We start from the raw sequence: 16,335 nt of genomic DNA, 5'->3' as shown, positions 1-16,335 counted from the left end.
ATTATGAATGCTATTTTCAATCCTCTTCAATTATCACCTCTCTATACATTGAACATGTTCACAATCAGTACTTAGAAATTCCTCTGAATGAAAACAATGATTGAAGGTCATTAAAGGGAAGATGGAGAGGAAGAAGGAAAATTTTTTTCCTGGATATTACTGCATCACATGAAATCTTTCATCTGAGCTTATGAGCCTGAAGTTTCGGGTAGTTGCACTATATTTTAAGAACCTAACCATCGTATCAAGTGATATTCAAGACATTAAAATACAATTACCTCAAAGCAAAACGTGACTGCCAAAATTTCACTTAGATGTTAACATGTACCTGAATGGGAATTATGAGAATACACAAAGCAAAAACATATTAAAAATAACTCTATTTTTATTTTCTCTAGGTATTGTACCAATAGCTGTTAGGGTGTAATATTTTATCGTTGAATGTTATGAAAAACCTTTTTAATTAAAAAAGAAAGGTAGAAATGAAAGAGTTTAGGTCCTATTCAATTGAATTAGATATTGCACTACCCACCAATCCAAAATTCAGCACCTCTTTCTCAGAAATAAGTATAGCTTGCTAGGCAAAGTACTGAACATGTTCTATTAAAGCAATAGAATACATATACATGCATTATCTTGTCTCCCTCTACCATAAACACACCCATAACCTGAAAACTTTTGTTCAATCCCATGAGTGTTCAAAATAAAGAGACTCCACTGTAGTACATAAAACAATTCCAAGCAAAGGCAACAATTATTTCAGATTTAATAAATAAAAAATAAATTACAAAAAAAATTTTTTCGCTTTCTTCCCCTACAAAATCGAGCTGTATGTGAACATAAATTGTTCTAGAATGATAATTTTGCTTTCCTGTTTTATTTTTGACTATGAGCATAGGCGGCTCGTATGGACGGGCAAGGGGAGCAACTGCCCCCTCACTTTTAAAATTAAAGGGGCTTTGCCCCTCCATATTTCTGAGTTATAAATTAACAATCAATCAAAAAATCTTAAACTAGATTGATTCATGTGTTTAAAGACTGAAGAAATGACTTAATACATGTGGGTTTTACATTTTTCTAAAGTTGTTTCATAAAATGTAAAATGGATATTAGAAAAAAAAAGTCTACTGTGGTCACCCAATCCAATTTTTGAGGTCGCGCCTCTAATTTATTTAGAGGTAATTTAATCAATATTGACGATAAACTTTGATTCATAAAAAATGTCAGCTGTAGGGCACTGCCCAATGCAACGTCCCCCCCCCACCCTGTACCTCTTTTGACCACCCACTTTTTTGCTGTACCAGCAGCCTAAGACTGAGAACAGTAAATACATTCATTCTTGGGCTTTCTGGTATTTAACTAAGTATTTTTTTTATTAACTAAGGTTAAATACAACTTACTGAAAGTAAGGTTAAATAGTTATTCAATAATTTTTTTAAAATGTTTTTTTCCCAACAATCAATAAAATCAAAGAATATATTTGGATACGGGTTGGAGTAGGATATGAAAAGGGTGAACCTTCAATAAGAAATTCCTGTGTATGCCACTGTTTCTGAAAAATTCATCGTTCAAATCTTAATTTCGCTATGGAGTCTTAAAATATTTTTAAAAAACCATTGAAGGAATTTTAGCTATATAGTGTATATGCTTAAAACTCACTTAAATTTGCTATTTTATAATTATGTATGCATGTTGAAAGAACAAAATAATTTTTTAAAGAAAAATCAAATCTGAAACTGGAAAACTAATTTTGTTTTTTCAAATATTTGACTCTTTTCTTTAAGGTTTCACGAAGCGACTATTTTAAGAGAGATGGGGCAGATGTTCATACAGATGCCGTTGTCAGTTTGTCTCAAGCCCTTTTGGGTGGCATTGTTAGGATAAGAGGATTGTATGAAGAACACGCTTTACGAGTAATTTTATACATTTTTATATAAAATGAAATAAAGAAAACATGAATTTTTCATTGAAATATTTCAATTCAGTTACTTTGGGAAGCCTTATTATTATCATTATTATCATTATTTAGATTTCCCCTGGAACCTCATCTCATACAAAAATACGGCTGGAAGGCAAAGGAATCAAGCGTGTAAATAGCTATGGATATGGAGATCATTATGTTAATATTAAAATTAAAATTCCAACGTAAGTACATTCATTTCCATTGAAACTACTTTTGAATTTCATGAACTCTTTTAGATTCAACTGAAACATTTCTGTGGCATTTGAGTTCCGAATTGGGTGAAGTAATTATGATTTAGTTTTTTTACTTCCTTTTACGAAGTAAAGGAAGTATTGTATTTTCAAAAAAATTTTCACCCAAAAATCGGCCTTAATTTCCATTTTGCTCGCCCCCGAATGTGAGTTTTTTTTTTTTGAACCCGTCCACACATGGATATATGACTTAGAATGTATAGACACAGAAAATATCCATTTTGACAATCCTCAAATTAATTACGACGAGTTTTCTCGTGACATCCGTATGCACGTATGTATGTGTGTACGCATCTTGAATAACTCAAAAACGGTACTTCCTAGAAAGTTGAAATTTGGTACGTAGACTCCTAGTGGAGTCAAGTTGTTCACTCCCCCTTTTGGTTGCATTGGGATGTTCCAAAGGAAGTCTTTTACACCTTTTTTTTGGGGGGGGAGAGAAATGATTGTTAATTTCAATGCAAACTCAAATGGTGTTATAATTTGGCAAACACTTGGTGTTGTATCGCCAAGCTTTTGGTCACCAAGTTTTTTCACTAACTTGGTGACAAATTTGGCTTTTTTTAAATTTTTAAATCTGGTTTCATTTTGACCACTATTATCGATATTTAGAGAGTTAACCATTGAATCACATTATATTGTCCAATATTGGGAAAATTAATCTGTATAAAACGTTTTTTTTTTTTTTTTTTTTTTTTCACTTTGCAACTAACTTTGGGTAAAAATATTTAAAGTTTTTTTGCGTACTCCAAGGTACTATTATCATTAAATTGGTGTAAAAGGAAGTCATGCAATGCACACATCAGCTTGTTCGTTTGAAAGATGAGGTGATTGGAATTGTTCATGACTATGATTCATTTGAGTCTGAATATTGAAAAAAGGAACTAGTTCTTATGTTTTTGTAGTAAAAATGATTGAAAACTTGATCTGGTAATTGCTTCTGTTATTTATTTAAGAGTTGGATGAATAGCTATACTTGCGTGCAACTTAAGTTGAGAATGACACCCCATTGGATAACTGGAGGGAATGTTTTGACTGGATTTTGATTTACTACCTAAACTTGATAAATTTATGCTTTTATTTTTCTTTGAGGATTACTAATTTTTTTTTTCATTGTTGCTGTGACCGAAAAAAAAAAGCTTGGTTTGCAATGCAATCTACAAAATCTGACTTTACGATGCTTGATCTTGCTTGTTAAGCTCTATCTTTCGAGATCTTTTTATTACTTAATGCATGCTGTGAAAATTATGAGTGCATCCTTGATGTCATAGAAGGTGATGAAGTCATTAACACGTATTTAAGATTTTCTCATTAGTTACTTTTAATTCAGTTGTATAGTTTGTAAAGTCTAGTATTGTTCTGCTCGCCTGTTTCCCGATTTTAGAATTGTTTGGAGTTTAGAGGTTGTCGCCAAATTTGAAGGAATAAATGCCATATTTACAAGGATAAAGGTACACAATATGATTAAAAAATACATTATGTGTTGAAAGTTAAAGGTTATACCTTTGTTTCAACTCTTTTATTCCTTTATTTAATGTTTTAATTAAATTTTCAGTTCAGTTTTTCCATTATCATTGATTTCAAAGCTGTCAGAATGACTATCATCAAGAGTAGAAATTTAGAAAAATAATTCACTGATCCCACCAGTAATGAAATTTTTTGGCTCATTCAATTTAGTGCTCCATTCTTGTGTTCTGGTTTTAAATGATGAAAAATCAAAGGAGAAAAGACCAAAACCTGTAAAACAGAATTAATGTTACAAATGGAGTCCTTAAAAAGTTCTAAAGAGATACGTCTTAGTGACTGAGGAAGAGAAGGCAACAACAGGCATACTTCTGTTACTAATCAAGGAATTACTTGTTGTAGTTTTGGGAGTAAGGCAAAAGGGTGGTTAAAACAACGTTTATAAGGCTGTAGAAATTTCTTACCCCTTCTTTTCTTGCACAGAAAACCAAAGTATTGTAAATAAAGGAGTAATTTTTCTTTCAACAGTTTAAAAAAATGATGACGCTTAAATTTCTTTACAGAAAAATAGGAATAAAACTACTGCACCCATGAACCACTAAGATATATATTATTCTGTTCTGCTGGATGTTTTTTAGGTCTTGGACCACTAGACGACTGTTAATTTCAAACCCTGCCATCATTGTTTTGTATATTGTCTGACACTTTTAGTTAGTTCTGCATCAGTCAGAGAGCCAAGGTTTGGCCAGTTTTATTAAAAAATATTTCGTCAATATCCCTGTTATTCAAGCTTTTCCCCGATTTTACATAATTTAGTTACTGCAAAACTAATTTGTTTTTCTGGAATATTAAAGCCTTCTGAGATAATTTCCAGACCCCCCAGATATTTTGTTTTTTGTTCATTGGGTAAAGCTATCTGAAATTTTCATTTGTTTTCAAATAAAAATGCAGGTCAGAATATGTTCAAAATTTGCACCTTTTTACATTTTTGGATCAACTTAACTGAAAAAAAAATTGATTTTTGCAATCATGTTAACTGCTGGGGCCAAAACTGTCCATAGTTTTGTTTTTGTACCCTATGGCCTCATATAAACCAAAAAAAAAAAATAGATATATTTTTGAGGGGGGGGGGGGGAAAGAATGCTGGAGTATGAGCCTAAATTTTTATTTATTGCTTAATTAATCATCTGAAAAACTGAAACATGATTGATAGCTGTATCTCTCTCTTAATTTGGGAACTAGAATCATAAATATTGAAGTTTAATTTTCAAGGTCTTGATTTCATAGGTTTCTGAACTGAAGATGTTCTGATTTGAGTGGCTGTACTGTTCAAGCTTTTATCCTTAAAATTGTTACAAATTATTTGCTGGTCAGTTGAAAGTTTTGCTGTTGTATTTGGTGGGAAGATTTCGTTCTAAGCTGAATTTCAAATTTTAATTCGGATGCACCCGACAGTTTCTAGGGAAATATTTTTTTTTTTAAAGACTTTTGCTGAAAGTACAAATTAAGTTTTTGCAACAGAATTATTGATTTTCTTAAACTACTGATTTTATATTTAGAATTTGGAAAAACAACTTGTTATTAGATAATTCCAAACTTTTCTTTTGCTTAATTTTTCCCTGAGATAGTCTTACTTCTTCCATTTATTACATATTTACCTACCTGGTTGAAAATATTCATTTATTTTAGGGTTAACTGCAACTACTTCATTACAAATATAGTTAAACTGCAACTAAATTTCAAAAAATGTGCTGATTAGAGGTGTAAAATTTAAGGAAATTTTGAAGTGGTGGAAAAAAAACCTTTTTTTTTACCGGTTTTTTCGAGAAAAAATGAAAAAATTGATTTTTTTATGAATAAAAATAGGGTTTCTTAATAGCTCTGTGTTTCTTGGAACATATAAAGGGTTAAGCATTAAAAAATATATGCAATCCACAAATCTTCTTTATCTGTTTGACAGAAGTACACATAAAGGTAAGTTTAATTAGGAAAAAAAAAAAACCTCTTTGTTTTGTTTATTGTCCCAGATTTTATAACTGAAAGCTTTCTTGGTGAAACACCAGAAATAAGCCAAGTCGTCATGCGGCCAATAATATTGGGTAAGGTGTATCTAATCATAACAATTACATTTTCTATTTTAGATTGCCTGTGAAACTTGAAATAATATTTGTAATGTTTTTCAAACATGAGTGATATTTAGTAAATGACCGCCCAATAGCCAGGGCTAAAGCAGATATACATGAAGTACACCGCCAGCTCATTCATTTCCAGCCGAGGACTGCAGTTTTCATCTCCAGCTCAGTCACTTTCCTATGCCGGGCTGATGAATGCTAATAAGCACGAAACTGCAGTCCTCGGCTTGAAATGACTGAGCTGGCGGTGTACTTCATGTATGAGTGATATTGTTTGAAAGAAAAATAAGTATGATTTCCCTTCCTTACAATGTAATTTTACTGTCTGAAAATAACAGCTATTGAGTTTTAATTTTTTCCAAACAAGTCTATGTGCAGATCAAAACTAAATTGGCTTTTCTTTTTCTTTCCAAAAGAAACCCCAAACCAAAACTGTGTAATGGTTTTTAAAGCTGAACCAAAACTTAAACCGAAGTTTCAGTTTATTCATACGGCCATGCTAAGCACAGTAGTAAATGTAGTCATACCTGCACTTTTGAACAAAACTGGGTTATTATAACCAAGTTTTTCTCTATTTCGTATTTTACCTTAAATAAAATGTTTAAGGGTCATTTGATCAGGAACTATTTAAAATAAAAAAAACTGAAAAAAAAGGCATCGGAAACAAATATATTGAACTCGACTGCAGATTCTACTTTTGTGCTTAGCACTGCAGTATACAGGGTGCGGGGGGGAAAAAAACTCGGACAAACATTGTATCATCAAACTGAAGTAAAGTAATTTTATGTTAATGAGTTTCGTATTTTTGTCTCTCACTTAATTAGAAAATAATTTGCAATATATCTCCTAGTTTATGTTCTGTTTTTCCGTTTTCTTACAATTTTAAGCGAAAGACCTGCTATTTTAAAGTTGTTTAACCAAGTAGAACAACAGTTTGTTTGCTTGTTGTGGCTCTGCAAACAGTATTTGATGCGTTATGCCGCTTCAAGTGGCTTGGAAATGATACGCGATGTCTGGCAAAAATATAAAAACGAACAATGAATATTTCAGTTAATCGTCAGATCATCCCAAATTGAGTTCAATGAAATCTTTGGATTTCCCCGAGAGAAGTCGTTCATAAGATGGGGAATTTGGGACCGATAAACGCGACTAAGGACAAAAACAGCTCAAACAGAAGATTTACGCATTCCAAAAAAGTTCAGGCATTCGTATAACTCCAAAAGATGCCAGAAACGTTTGAGACGGGATGCAAGTCCATGCTGGAAGAGATACCGTTCACTGATTTACCGTTCAACCAGCTCATAGCCCCCAGAATAATAGGATTTGGTCTGTAGACACTCCAAGCACCTCAGAAAATGTTAAACATCGCCAAAATCCGAAGTCAGGCTTTGTCTGTGATGGAATCAGCACAATGACAAAAAATCCCTGAGGTTTTTGTGGATGAGGACCATTAGATGAATCAAAAAGTGTACCAGAAGAACATTTTAAAAGCGGTTGTACTTCTATGGCCCTAAGATTACTTCAGCATAGCAATGTGGACTAAACATTTCAATTTGACTCCACACCAGTTCATACTGCCAAAAAGGCGAGTGGGGCAAGGCGCATTGTTTTTGACATGTTTTTGACATTGTCTTTAGAGTGGCCGCTGTACTCACTAGACCTCAATCCCATTTATTACACTGTATGACCTATTTTAGCGTCAAAGGTCTCCCTTAAACTACACATAAGTTTGGACTCTCTAAATCAATTGCTTTATAGGGAATAGGATTGATAAAAGGACTTGCAACCATTGAATAAGAATTTCAATAAGCAATTGCACCTCTGTATTACTTCAAAAGGTGGCCAGTTTGAAATCCATTAATTTATTGATTGCTAAAGGTCTTCTCATGTCATTTTTTTTTTTGTGTTTTTTAATTTATTCATTTATAATAATGTTACATGGAAAATTGCTTGCCCTGTAAGGATATTGGTTTATTTATTTATTTATTTTGCAAAAAGTAGTTTCTTGATCTATATGCAAATTATATTATCATACAACAACTTGCATTATAAAAGTTAGGCTGTATTTTAACATACAAGGAGGAGTTGGTATCAGCATTTAAGTATGAGAAATTTCTAATAACCTTTTGCGGAAAATTTCAAATAAAACTTCCTGAAAAGTTGAAAAAAATTTTCCAATTTTTCCGGAGTGAAAATTAACCCCTTTGGGAAAAAAACGTTTTTTTTTTTTCATTTTTTCGGAAATTTTCCGTTTTTTTCAGACTGTTTTCATTTCTAGTGCTGATTACAAACTACTTTGGAAATGTAATCACTAATTAACTACTTTTATATGAGGGATTTTGTTGGAGGATTTAATTTACTTGAATGCTCTAAACTAAAAAAGAAGTAAAAGTTTGAGAAGAAAAAGCATGAAAATGGATCAAAATAAAACTGTTTTACTTAAGAATAGCAAATATAAGTTCAATTTTTTAATTATAATTTGAGTTTAAAAACAAAAAGAAAAAATCTAGAAATTCTGGAAAGTCAAGAAAAAATCGAGAATGTTTTTCCACCTTTTTGACCCTCCTTAGAAGCGAAGCATACAAAAGAAATAACTTTTAATTTCTGCAAGTGAGTATTCTTGTAGCAAAATATCATGTGTTTTTAAAAAACAAATTACATTTTCTGCAATTTTTACATGGTCATGCTTTTACTGTAATTAAATTATGGTCAGACAGAGTAAAATTATATTACAGTGTATTTTTTTTATTTTTATTGTTTAGTTTAAATCAAGGATTGAAACAAAATTGAAAAGAATTCAATATTTTTTAATGTTGTATGAGATTTTTTTTGGAAGTATTGCTCCATGGTCGATAGGCAATCCTCCAATTGCAAGCAACAGTTTTTGTATTAAATTTTTCTACTTTAAGCGAGTACATACAATAATTATTTCAAAGAAAGCTACTAATTTCCTTAGTATGGAAATTTTTGTAAGGGATTCCGAAGTTCGGCAAAATCCAAAACTCTGAAATGTGTTCATCCGAGTGTTACTGAATTTAGCATAATTCATTATATTAAGAGAGATCTTTCCATATTTACATATGCTTGTTTATAATTCTAAGCTATTTTTCATGAATATTTTTATTCTTCAAGTTTTTGTCTTTTTTGGCATGTAATATTTTATGTAAGAAATGGTAGAAAACTTTCAAATACTTATCTATTTGTTAAGTGCAGAAAGCTCTTTAATTTTTTCTAAAAAATTATTCCTGTCACTTCTTCTTATTATGGTGACATTTTCACCACATTCCCTTACATGTATGTAAGATATGCACCTATTATGTTTGAAAAATTAGTTGCATTTAAACTTTGCTTTTGTTAAACTAACAATAAAAGTAGTTACCTGGAATCACTACAAATAGACCTGAAAATTCAAATTTTTAATTAGTCCCAGTGGCCGATATGCACTTTTAGTTTAGTACCCACATTTTTATCCTTAGTGCCACTTTGCTCAGGACTTTTTCTGTATGAAGACAAAAAAGCACCACACAAAAGGAAAGCTAAGACCAAAAATATTGGCATATGAGATCTAATTACATTTTTATTCATTTGCATCCCCCCTTCCCCGCCCCAAGGTGCTTTCAAACGTTTTGGACAAGCCCACGAGTTTGCACAACCATCTGTTAAGGGTAGTGGGGTTGCAGAGTGAAACAAATAAAGTTTTTTTAATCCATTGGCAATATGGAATACCATGCCGTAACTTGGGAATCGTTTTTACATCACAAACTGAGACCAAATAGATTACTTGTTTTGATAAAAAAATCAGTGAGGTAAAAATTTTCTGTGGCTAGCTGAGTTTTCTATTTAGTTGCCAGACTAAGACGTTTAGTCACTAGGTGACAAGTGATCATTTTCTCGTCCAGCAACAAACAAATATTTTTGTATCTCTTTACTCACTACACAACAATTTTCAAAAGTAGTGCATTACACTGAAAGCTATGAAAAATAGCAGTGACTATAGTAGTTTCATTACTTGCAACATGTTAGTTCTAATTACTGGGTTGATGAAATCTTTGATTTTTTAATTAAGATTTAAAATAGCTGCCCTTAGTTCAGTAATGTTGAAAAACTTTTACCTTGTTAGGTGGAAACTATTGTTGATAATGTATTAGGAGGCATTCCATATTGCATTGTCTAGTCGATTTTTTTTACGGTATGATTATTTCCTTACACTTTGAACAGTAGACATGTTTTATAATGATATGTTTTTGATTGCTTTCAAAATTTGAGGCATTGAAGAAGCAAAGTAAGATAAGTGGCTTTTTTAAGGTTTTGAGTAAAACGTGTTTGAAGTTTCAATCCTAAGGTAGGCTTTCATGGAAAACATTTTCTGGGTCATGCTGCATAGCAGCAAATACCAGAGCTACTAGTACTATCTTTTGCTCCAAAACAGAGCAGAGGTTCTCCTATTACGTGCACTGGTTATCTACAAATTTTGAATTTTAGCTCTTACATTCCTTTACTTCTCTCTACCTTCATTTGATTTTGGTATTTTTTTCTGTACTTAATAATTTTTTCCTTTTTAAAATAGGAAACTATCTGCAAAACAGAAAGCTGTTGCTACTGTGTTAGCAGAATTAGAAACAGATTCACCTGGAAGCATTGATGGTATAGTTTATACAAAAGAAGGTAATTTGCTTTTTCCATTCTGTTAAGTAGAGCTTTTTTTTTTTTTTTTTCAATTAAGTGCAATTAAAAGGTTTCCTTGAATTGAACTTTTATCTTTGAGATTAAGTTTTTTAAAAAGAAAAATCTTTTGTTATTTGACCTAAATTTGTAGTAAGAATTGTGTGCTATGTTATCAAATGTATAGAATCCATATATTTTTCTCACATAGCTCTATTTTTGTGCTTTCAAGAATTCTTTGTAACTCTGAAATTTGTGTCTGAAATTCTCATTGCAGATTCGGACCAAATAATGTTGACTGTTTCCCTGTAGAAGAAGTTCATAGGGTGGTGCATATTTACATGTTAAAAAAAAATCTAACTTTTATAGGTCTTACCCTTTTAATCTGTTCCTTTTGATGAAAAAACACTAAAAATGAAATTTGAAATGAAAATTCTAATATTTAGAGGTAGCTCAAATGAGCTAAAGTTTGTTACAATGAGAAAATGTTGATAAAAAGTATGAGTTATGAATTTATTTCTACAGCATATATAAAATAGCTGAAATTAAAAGATAAGCTTAATTTTGGGTTCATTTAATAGAGTTTCCATCATCCTAGAAAAAATTAACTTGTAGCAGAAAGTAGCTGTATTTTATCATACATTATTTAATTATGCATGGTGGAACCACTGTACTCCTGATTAACTTTAAACCCTTTGCCCAATTTTGTGCCCCTCCACATTTAATATTCACTGCTTTTAAAGCATTAATTGTTTGTTTCTTAGCATGTTTGTAACCTTTACATTTCTCCCACAATGCTGGATCAACTGTAAAAAAAAACCTACTAGGAGGCATAAAATTTAGAACAGTGGAATGGACTTTGTTGTCACGAAATACCCCAAGTTTTTATCCTTAAATAATTGAAGGTTTGTCTTCATATGTTGAAGAGATCGCTAGCTGGGTTCTCCAAAACACTTTCTATTCGTGTTTTGGCGGAAATACTAAAATAACTAATTAAAAAAAAAGAAAGAAAAAGCCAAAGAAACTACAGTAAACTCTCGATTATCAGCAGTCGGTTTATCCGCGGTTCGGATTATCCGTGGTTCGGATTATCCGTGGTTCGGATTATCCGTGGATCTTTTCACTATTTTTTTAATGGTCATTTTATGTTTTTTAAGCTTATGATTTTTTTATTGTTCGTTTTTAGCTTTTATATCTGCATATTTTTTACATTCAATGTTAGTAGGTGGAAATTAGCAATGTTTTTAGCAAAAATTTAAATGTATGTGCGAGTGTTATTCATATTTTTTTTAGCTATTGTATAAAGTAGAATCTTTTTTTTAACTATTATTTGGATTATCCGCGGTTTTTGCTTGTCTGTGGTTACCCTGTCACCCTATTCCAAGGATAATCAAGAGTTTACTGTAAATCCTTTGATATTGTAGTTGACTTAAAGAAATTTCAATGAGTAGAATTTTTTATCGAGGATTTCTTGAGCAACATCTAATTATATAGAGCATTTGAAGCCTCAAGTCCTGATATTCATGCTTTCATGTACACATCTGCAATGAAAATGCATTAATCTACTAATTCTTTTTATTTGGATATGAGTTTAAACTGAGACTTGACAAGGGAACTGAACTAGTTTATTTATGCAAGAGTTGTGATAAAGCACATCGCATGGATGTTGTTTGACATGCTCCCCAGTTTTCAATAGCTTCAAACTGCCTGCACCTCTCCTGTTCTAGATGAAAGCTCGGGAATTAGAAGTAGCTGATGAATTCTTTTCCCAGTAACTAGAACTGGCTGGCACTTTATCCTTTCCAAACCAGGGACACATTAGGTTGAAACTTAGTCATTATATCTGAATATTTTTGAGCTCTTTGCTTTATTCTATGGCAGCAACTTGAGTCTATCAGGGTTTAGTGAGTATTTTCCTTCTTTCTACACTGGTTAAGACATCGGCATGAGCAATATAAAAAAGGTTGTCCATTTTAGAAAAAGAAGGCTAATTTCTTAGTTTACTGAGTAGTTGAGGTTTGGTTTTCTTTAAGTGCTGCTCTCGTTGGAAGTGTTCAAGTTTTATTAAAACACTCTGAATCATGTCTTTGGTCTTGATGATTGCGGTCGTTTGTCACATTCACGGTTCGTTTCTTGCCACAAAGTCATGCAATCAGTGCAAAAGTTTAATCCAAAACACTTAATTGCACCTCGCAATACAGAACAAGCACGGGGGATTTCTGTCTAAAGGTGTTTTTTTTCTTCACAATAACGCCCAACATGTGACAAAAGACCCTACATGAATTTGGCTGAGACATGTTTGACCATCCTCCTTATAGCCCTGACCTCGCTCCTAGCGATTTCCACCTTTTCTTGCTCCTGAAATCATTCCTTGGTGGACAACAGTTCAACAATAATGATGAGCTGAATAAATAAGTTACCATATGGTATGTATGAAAACGCAGGCAGCAACCTTCTATGAAGAAAGCATACAAAAACTTGTGTCATGCTATGAAAAATGCCTGCAAAATTTTGGGAGCTATGTAGAAAAGTAGTTTAAAAGTTGCAGATTTTTCAGCAATAAATATTTTTCTTGTATCCATATACGATATTTCTTTATTACCAAACAGAACTTACTTTGTGGATATACCTCGTAATAATAATAATGTAGTTGGGTTGGCATCACTTCATATTACAGTAGAGAACCAATTATCGGGAATATTTGGTACCATGGCTTTCCCATTATATGAATTTCCCAGTTTTCTGGCTCGCTATAAAATGCTGTTGTTTGTATATAAAACCCAAATAGCTATAAAAATTGTAATGCATCTTAAATCATGAATAAATGCTGATACGTTTAGTCATAGTGAAAAACATTAAATGAAAGAACAATTTAAATGCTTAAAAGCTGAAAACATTCACAAGACTCTTATCAAAAAAGAAATTTAAACCCCAGTATTCAAAAATAAAAGTTTTAAAAAGAAACTCTAGTTGAAGACAGACAGTTTTTCATAAGTTTCTTAAAAACGAGGTAAAAACTTATTGTCATACATTTTTCATTTTTTATCATTTTTTTTATCAGTGCATGAAACAAAAATGAAATTCCATCTTTTAAAATTCATGTATATCAAAACTGTAGTATTAAAATTCTCGTTTTTTACCGTGTAATGTCAAAACCGTGTTATAATAATCGCAAATTTGGTCTCGTGCAATATCGAAACAGTGTTGTAGAAGTACTGTGTGTTACGAGGGACGCCTATACCGTAAAATTTCTTAAAGCTACTAATATGAAGATAACTGATTTAATTAATGAAGCTGCTTTGAAAAATTAATAAGACTGATGAACTTCTGAAAAAATAAAGAGAAATACTAAGGGTCTAAATATATATAAAAAATTAATGAAAGTATTTTCAGATTGTCATGTCAACAATCTTAACCACTCAGACAAAATTTCCATAAACAAATTTACTCCAAAATTTGCAGTTTGATTTAACTAGAAAACTAGAAAAGTGTACCCATATGAAAACATTTTTCTCCTGTGAAATTTAGATTTATTTAGAAGGAGATTGCTTAGTGTTGATTCTCTGCATTGACTAACATTTCTGCATAGAGTAAGATTTTGTGTATACTTAGAATTTGTATTACATAGAATTTTAAAAATAAGGAATAAAATTCTCTACAGGAGGAGCAAACCTGCTAACTTTTATGCAGTAGGCCTAGAATTTACACATTTTAGCTGTTACATACTGTGCTTTTACACATTGATCCCAATATTTTTTGTGTTTCGAAATCTGATGGTATTCTCTTCCATAGCAGTTTCTCTCAGTTTTTCTATGATGCAATTCTTCCATTTAAACATTAATAAATTTGTGTTGACCTATTTTCAACCCCTTCCTATATTGTATTTTTTGCTGAGGACATGCATTGTTTTGTCCCATCCATGTGAAAAAATGAGGCATAAGACATTTGCACCAAAACTGCCATCCTACTCCAAAAATATAATTTTCCAGCCAAACTGCTTCTGCCCAAAACTCAAAAAATAAATGCACCAAATGTTGTATCCAGCACCGAATCTGCAATTGTTGAAAGTTAGCTTTTAGAAACATGTCATTTAGATTAACTTTATTTGTTAATGTATTGGGCTCAACCATTTGAATTTTCCATTTTGTGCAGCGAGGCAAAATAGGAATATAATGTTTGAAAAATACAAAGATTATTCAGATATCAAAGATTTTTAAATTCCATTTTAGAATTTAAAAAAAAGTACAAGATTTTTTAAGTATACATGCGAAAGAGCGACTAAAAACCTACTTTTCTACATAGTCACCATGCAAATTGAGGCACTTATCATAGCGGTGAAGAAGCTTCGAAATTTTTTGTTGTACAGTCTTGCTGCCAACGATCTCAGCCACTCAGTGATGCACACCCAAAGCTCGTCGTCATTGTCCTCAACGTGCTGTCTTTCTAGCTAGTTTTTTATTCTTGGAAACAAGTGCAAGATTCTAACTACAAGGCAGATGAGGGAAAATCTCTCATCATCAACCTCCCTTTATCGTGAATGAAAGTTCAATCATTTTTAAACTGAATGCACCACTTCCAGATGGAACTTTCATTCATTACATTGTTTCTGTACACTCCATACACTTGCCGATAAATTTTTATATGTTATAGGTTTTTTCCAATAAAACCTGAATCACAGACAGCAGCTCACAACTTGGAGATTTTTCAATTGCAGCACACATTTTACTTTTGAATATTTAAAAAACGGGCAGCATGGAGATTTTCCCATTGTGATGGCTGGGTGCTGACTGAAATGCCAAGCACACAGACACCAAAATATACATGATTGACGCACTTCTGGCAATGTGAGATGGAAATGTACTTTACTTTCTGAATAGCACTCATATTTAAACATGCTTTGTCATTAGAATTTTCTTTAAGTTTTTGATCTGCTATCTAAAACTTTCAATTTGACGGTGAGAGGAGAAATAAGGATACAATATTCGAAAAACATGTTTTTATTACATAAGTTATCAAGAAATCTAGCACAAACATAATTTTTTGTACAAAGAGAGTTCAATCAGTTTGAAGATTAAGTCTTTCCCATTCGAAGATCATATTGTATAGCCTTAAAAATCTCCATTGGTAAATTCTTTCAACTCCGACAGATGTTCATTCTGTGTAGCAATTCCTCTCCCCCCCCCTCTCCAATAGTGGGAACTAATTTGTAATGTTTTTTTTTTTTCAAAAAAAGTGCTTAATTTTACACAAGTGTCACATACTGTTTATATTTTGAGACCAATTTTTAAAAAAAAGTGATTTAATGTGTTTTTATTCATTGCTTGTTCATAAAAAAAGTACTTAACTACATTTTTAACATTATAATAATGTTTCAGGAAAAACTGCTACAACTTCTGATTCTTATGTTCATCAACTACGTGCAGTATTGAATGGGCAAGATTCTGATCAAGAAGTTGAAACTGGTAGAAAAAAGAATGGCTAGATAACTCAGTGCTTCATTATAAAAATAGTTTTATGTATAGATTGTTAAATTTATATTTTATCAATGGACTCAACAAGTGCATTTCATGTCATTAAAATTTGTCAGCAAATAAATCAGTTAATCATGTTTAACACAATCTCTTTATTAACATCTTTTTTGTCTGATTTAATGTTTATTAAGATACTACATACAATGGCTCCCTAAACTACATAAAGTATTGAATAGTGTTCATAAATAGGTACTTATTAGACTCTTAGCTGATATAGAACTGCTTCTTCATGTAAAAGTCTGATAGGTTATAAAGTCACATGTTAGCGAAAGGATTACAAAACCAGTGTTGCTCCTTGTAGAGAGCTATCAAGCTGCTTGGTATACATTATT

The 16,335-nt window shown here is 31.8% G+C and overlaps 1 protein-coding gene across 1 annotated transcript in view; it reads left to right on the top strand.

The window, feature by feature from the left end:
* LOC129231286 (protein tumorous imaginal discs, mitochondrial-like) overlaps window positions 1-16,071 on the top strand; it is a 44,659-nt gene extending 28,588 nt beyond the window's left edge. Inside the window, exons 8-11 of the mRNA XM_054865574.1 lie at window positions 1,785-1,913; window positions 2,030-2,145; window positions 10,378-10,475; window positions 15,848-16,071. Coding sequence (XP_054721549.1) covers window positions 1,785-1,913; window positions 2,030-2,145; window positions 10,378-10,475; window positions 15,848-15,954 — 450 coding nt within the window. The 3' untranslated portion in view covers window positions 15,955-16,071. The remainder of the gene's footprint in view (window positions 1-1,784; window positions 1,914-2,029; window positions 2,146-10,377; window positions 10,476-15,847) is intronic.
* The last annotated feature ends 264 nt before the right edge of the window (window positions 16,072-16,335 follow it).

The sequence above is a fragment of the Uloborus diversus genome, chromosome 10, assembly GCF_026930045.1.
Source record: "Uloborus diversus isolate 005 chromosome 10, Udiv.v.3.1, whole genome shotgun sequence".
Lineage (NCBI taxonomy): Eukaryota > Metazoa > Arthropoda > Arachnida > Araneae > Uloboridae > Uloborus > Uloborus diversus.
This window is presented reverse-complemented; position numbering and strand designations above follow the sequence as displayed.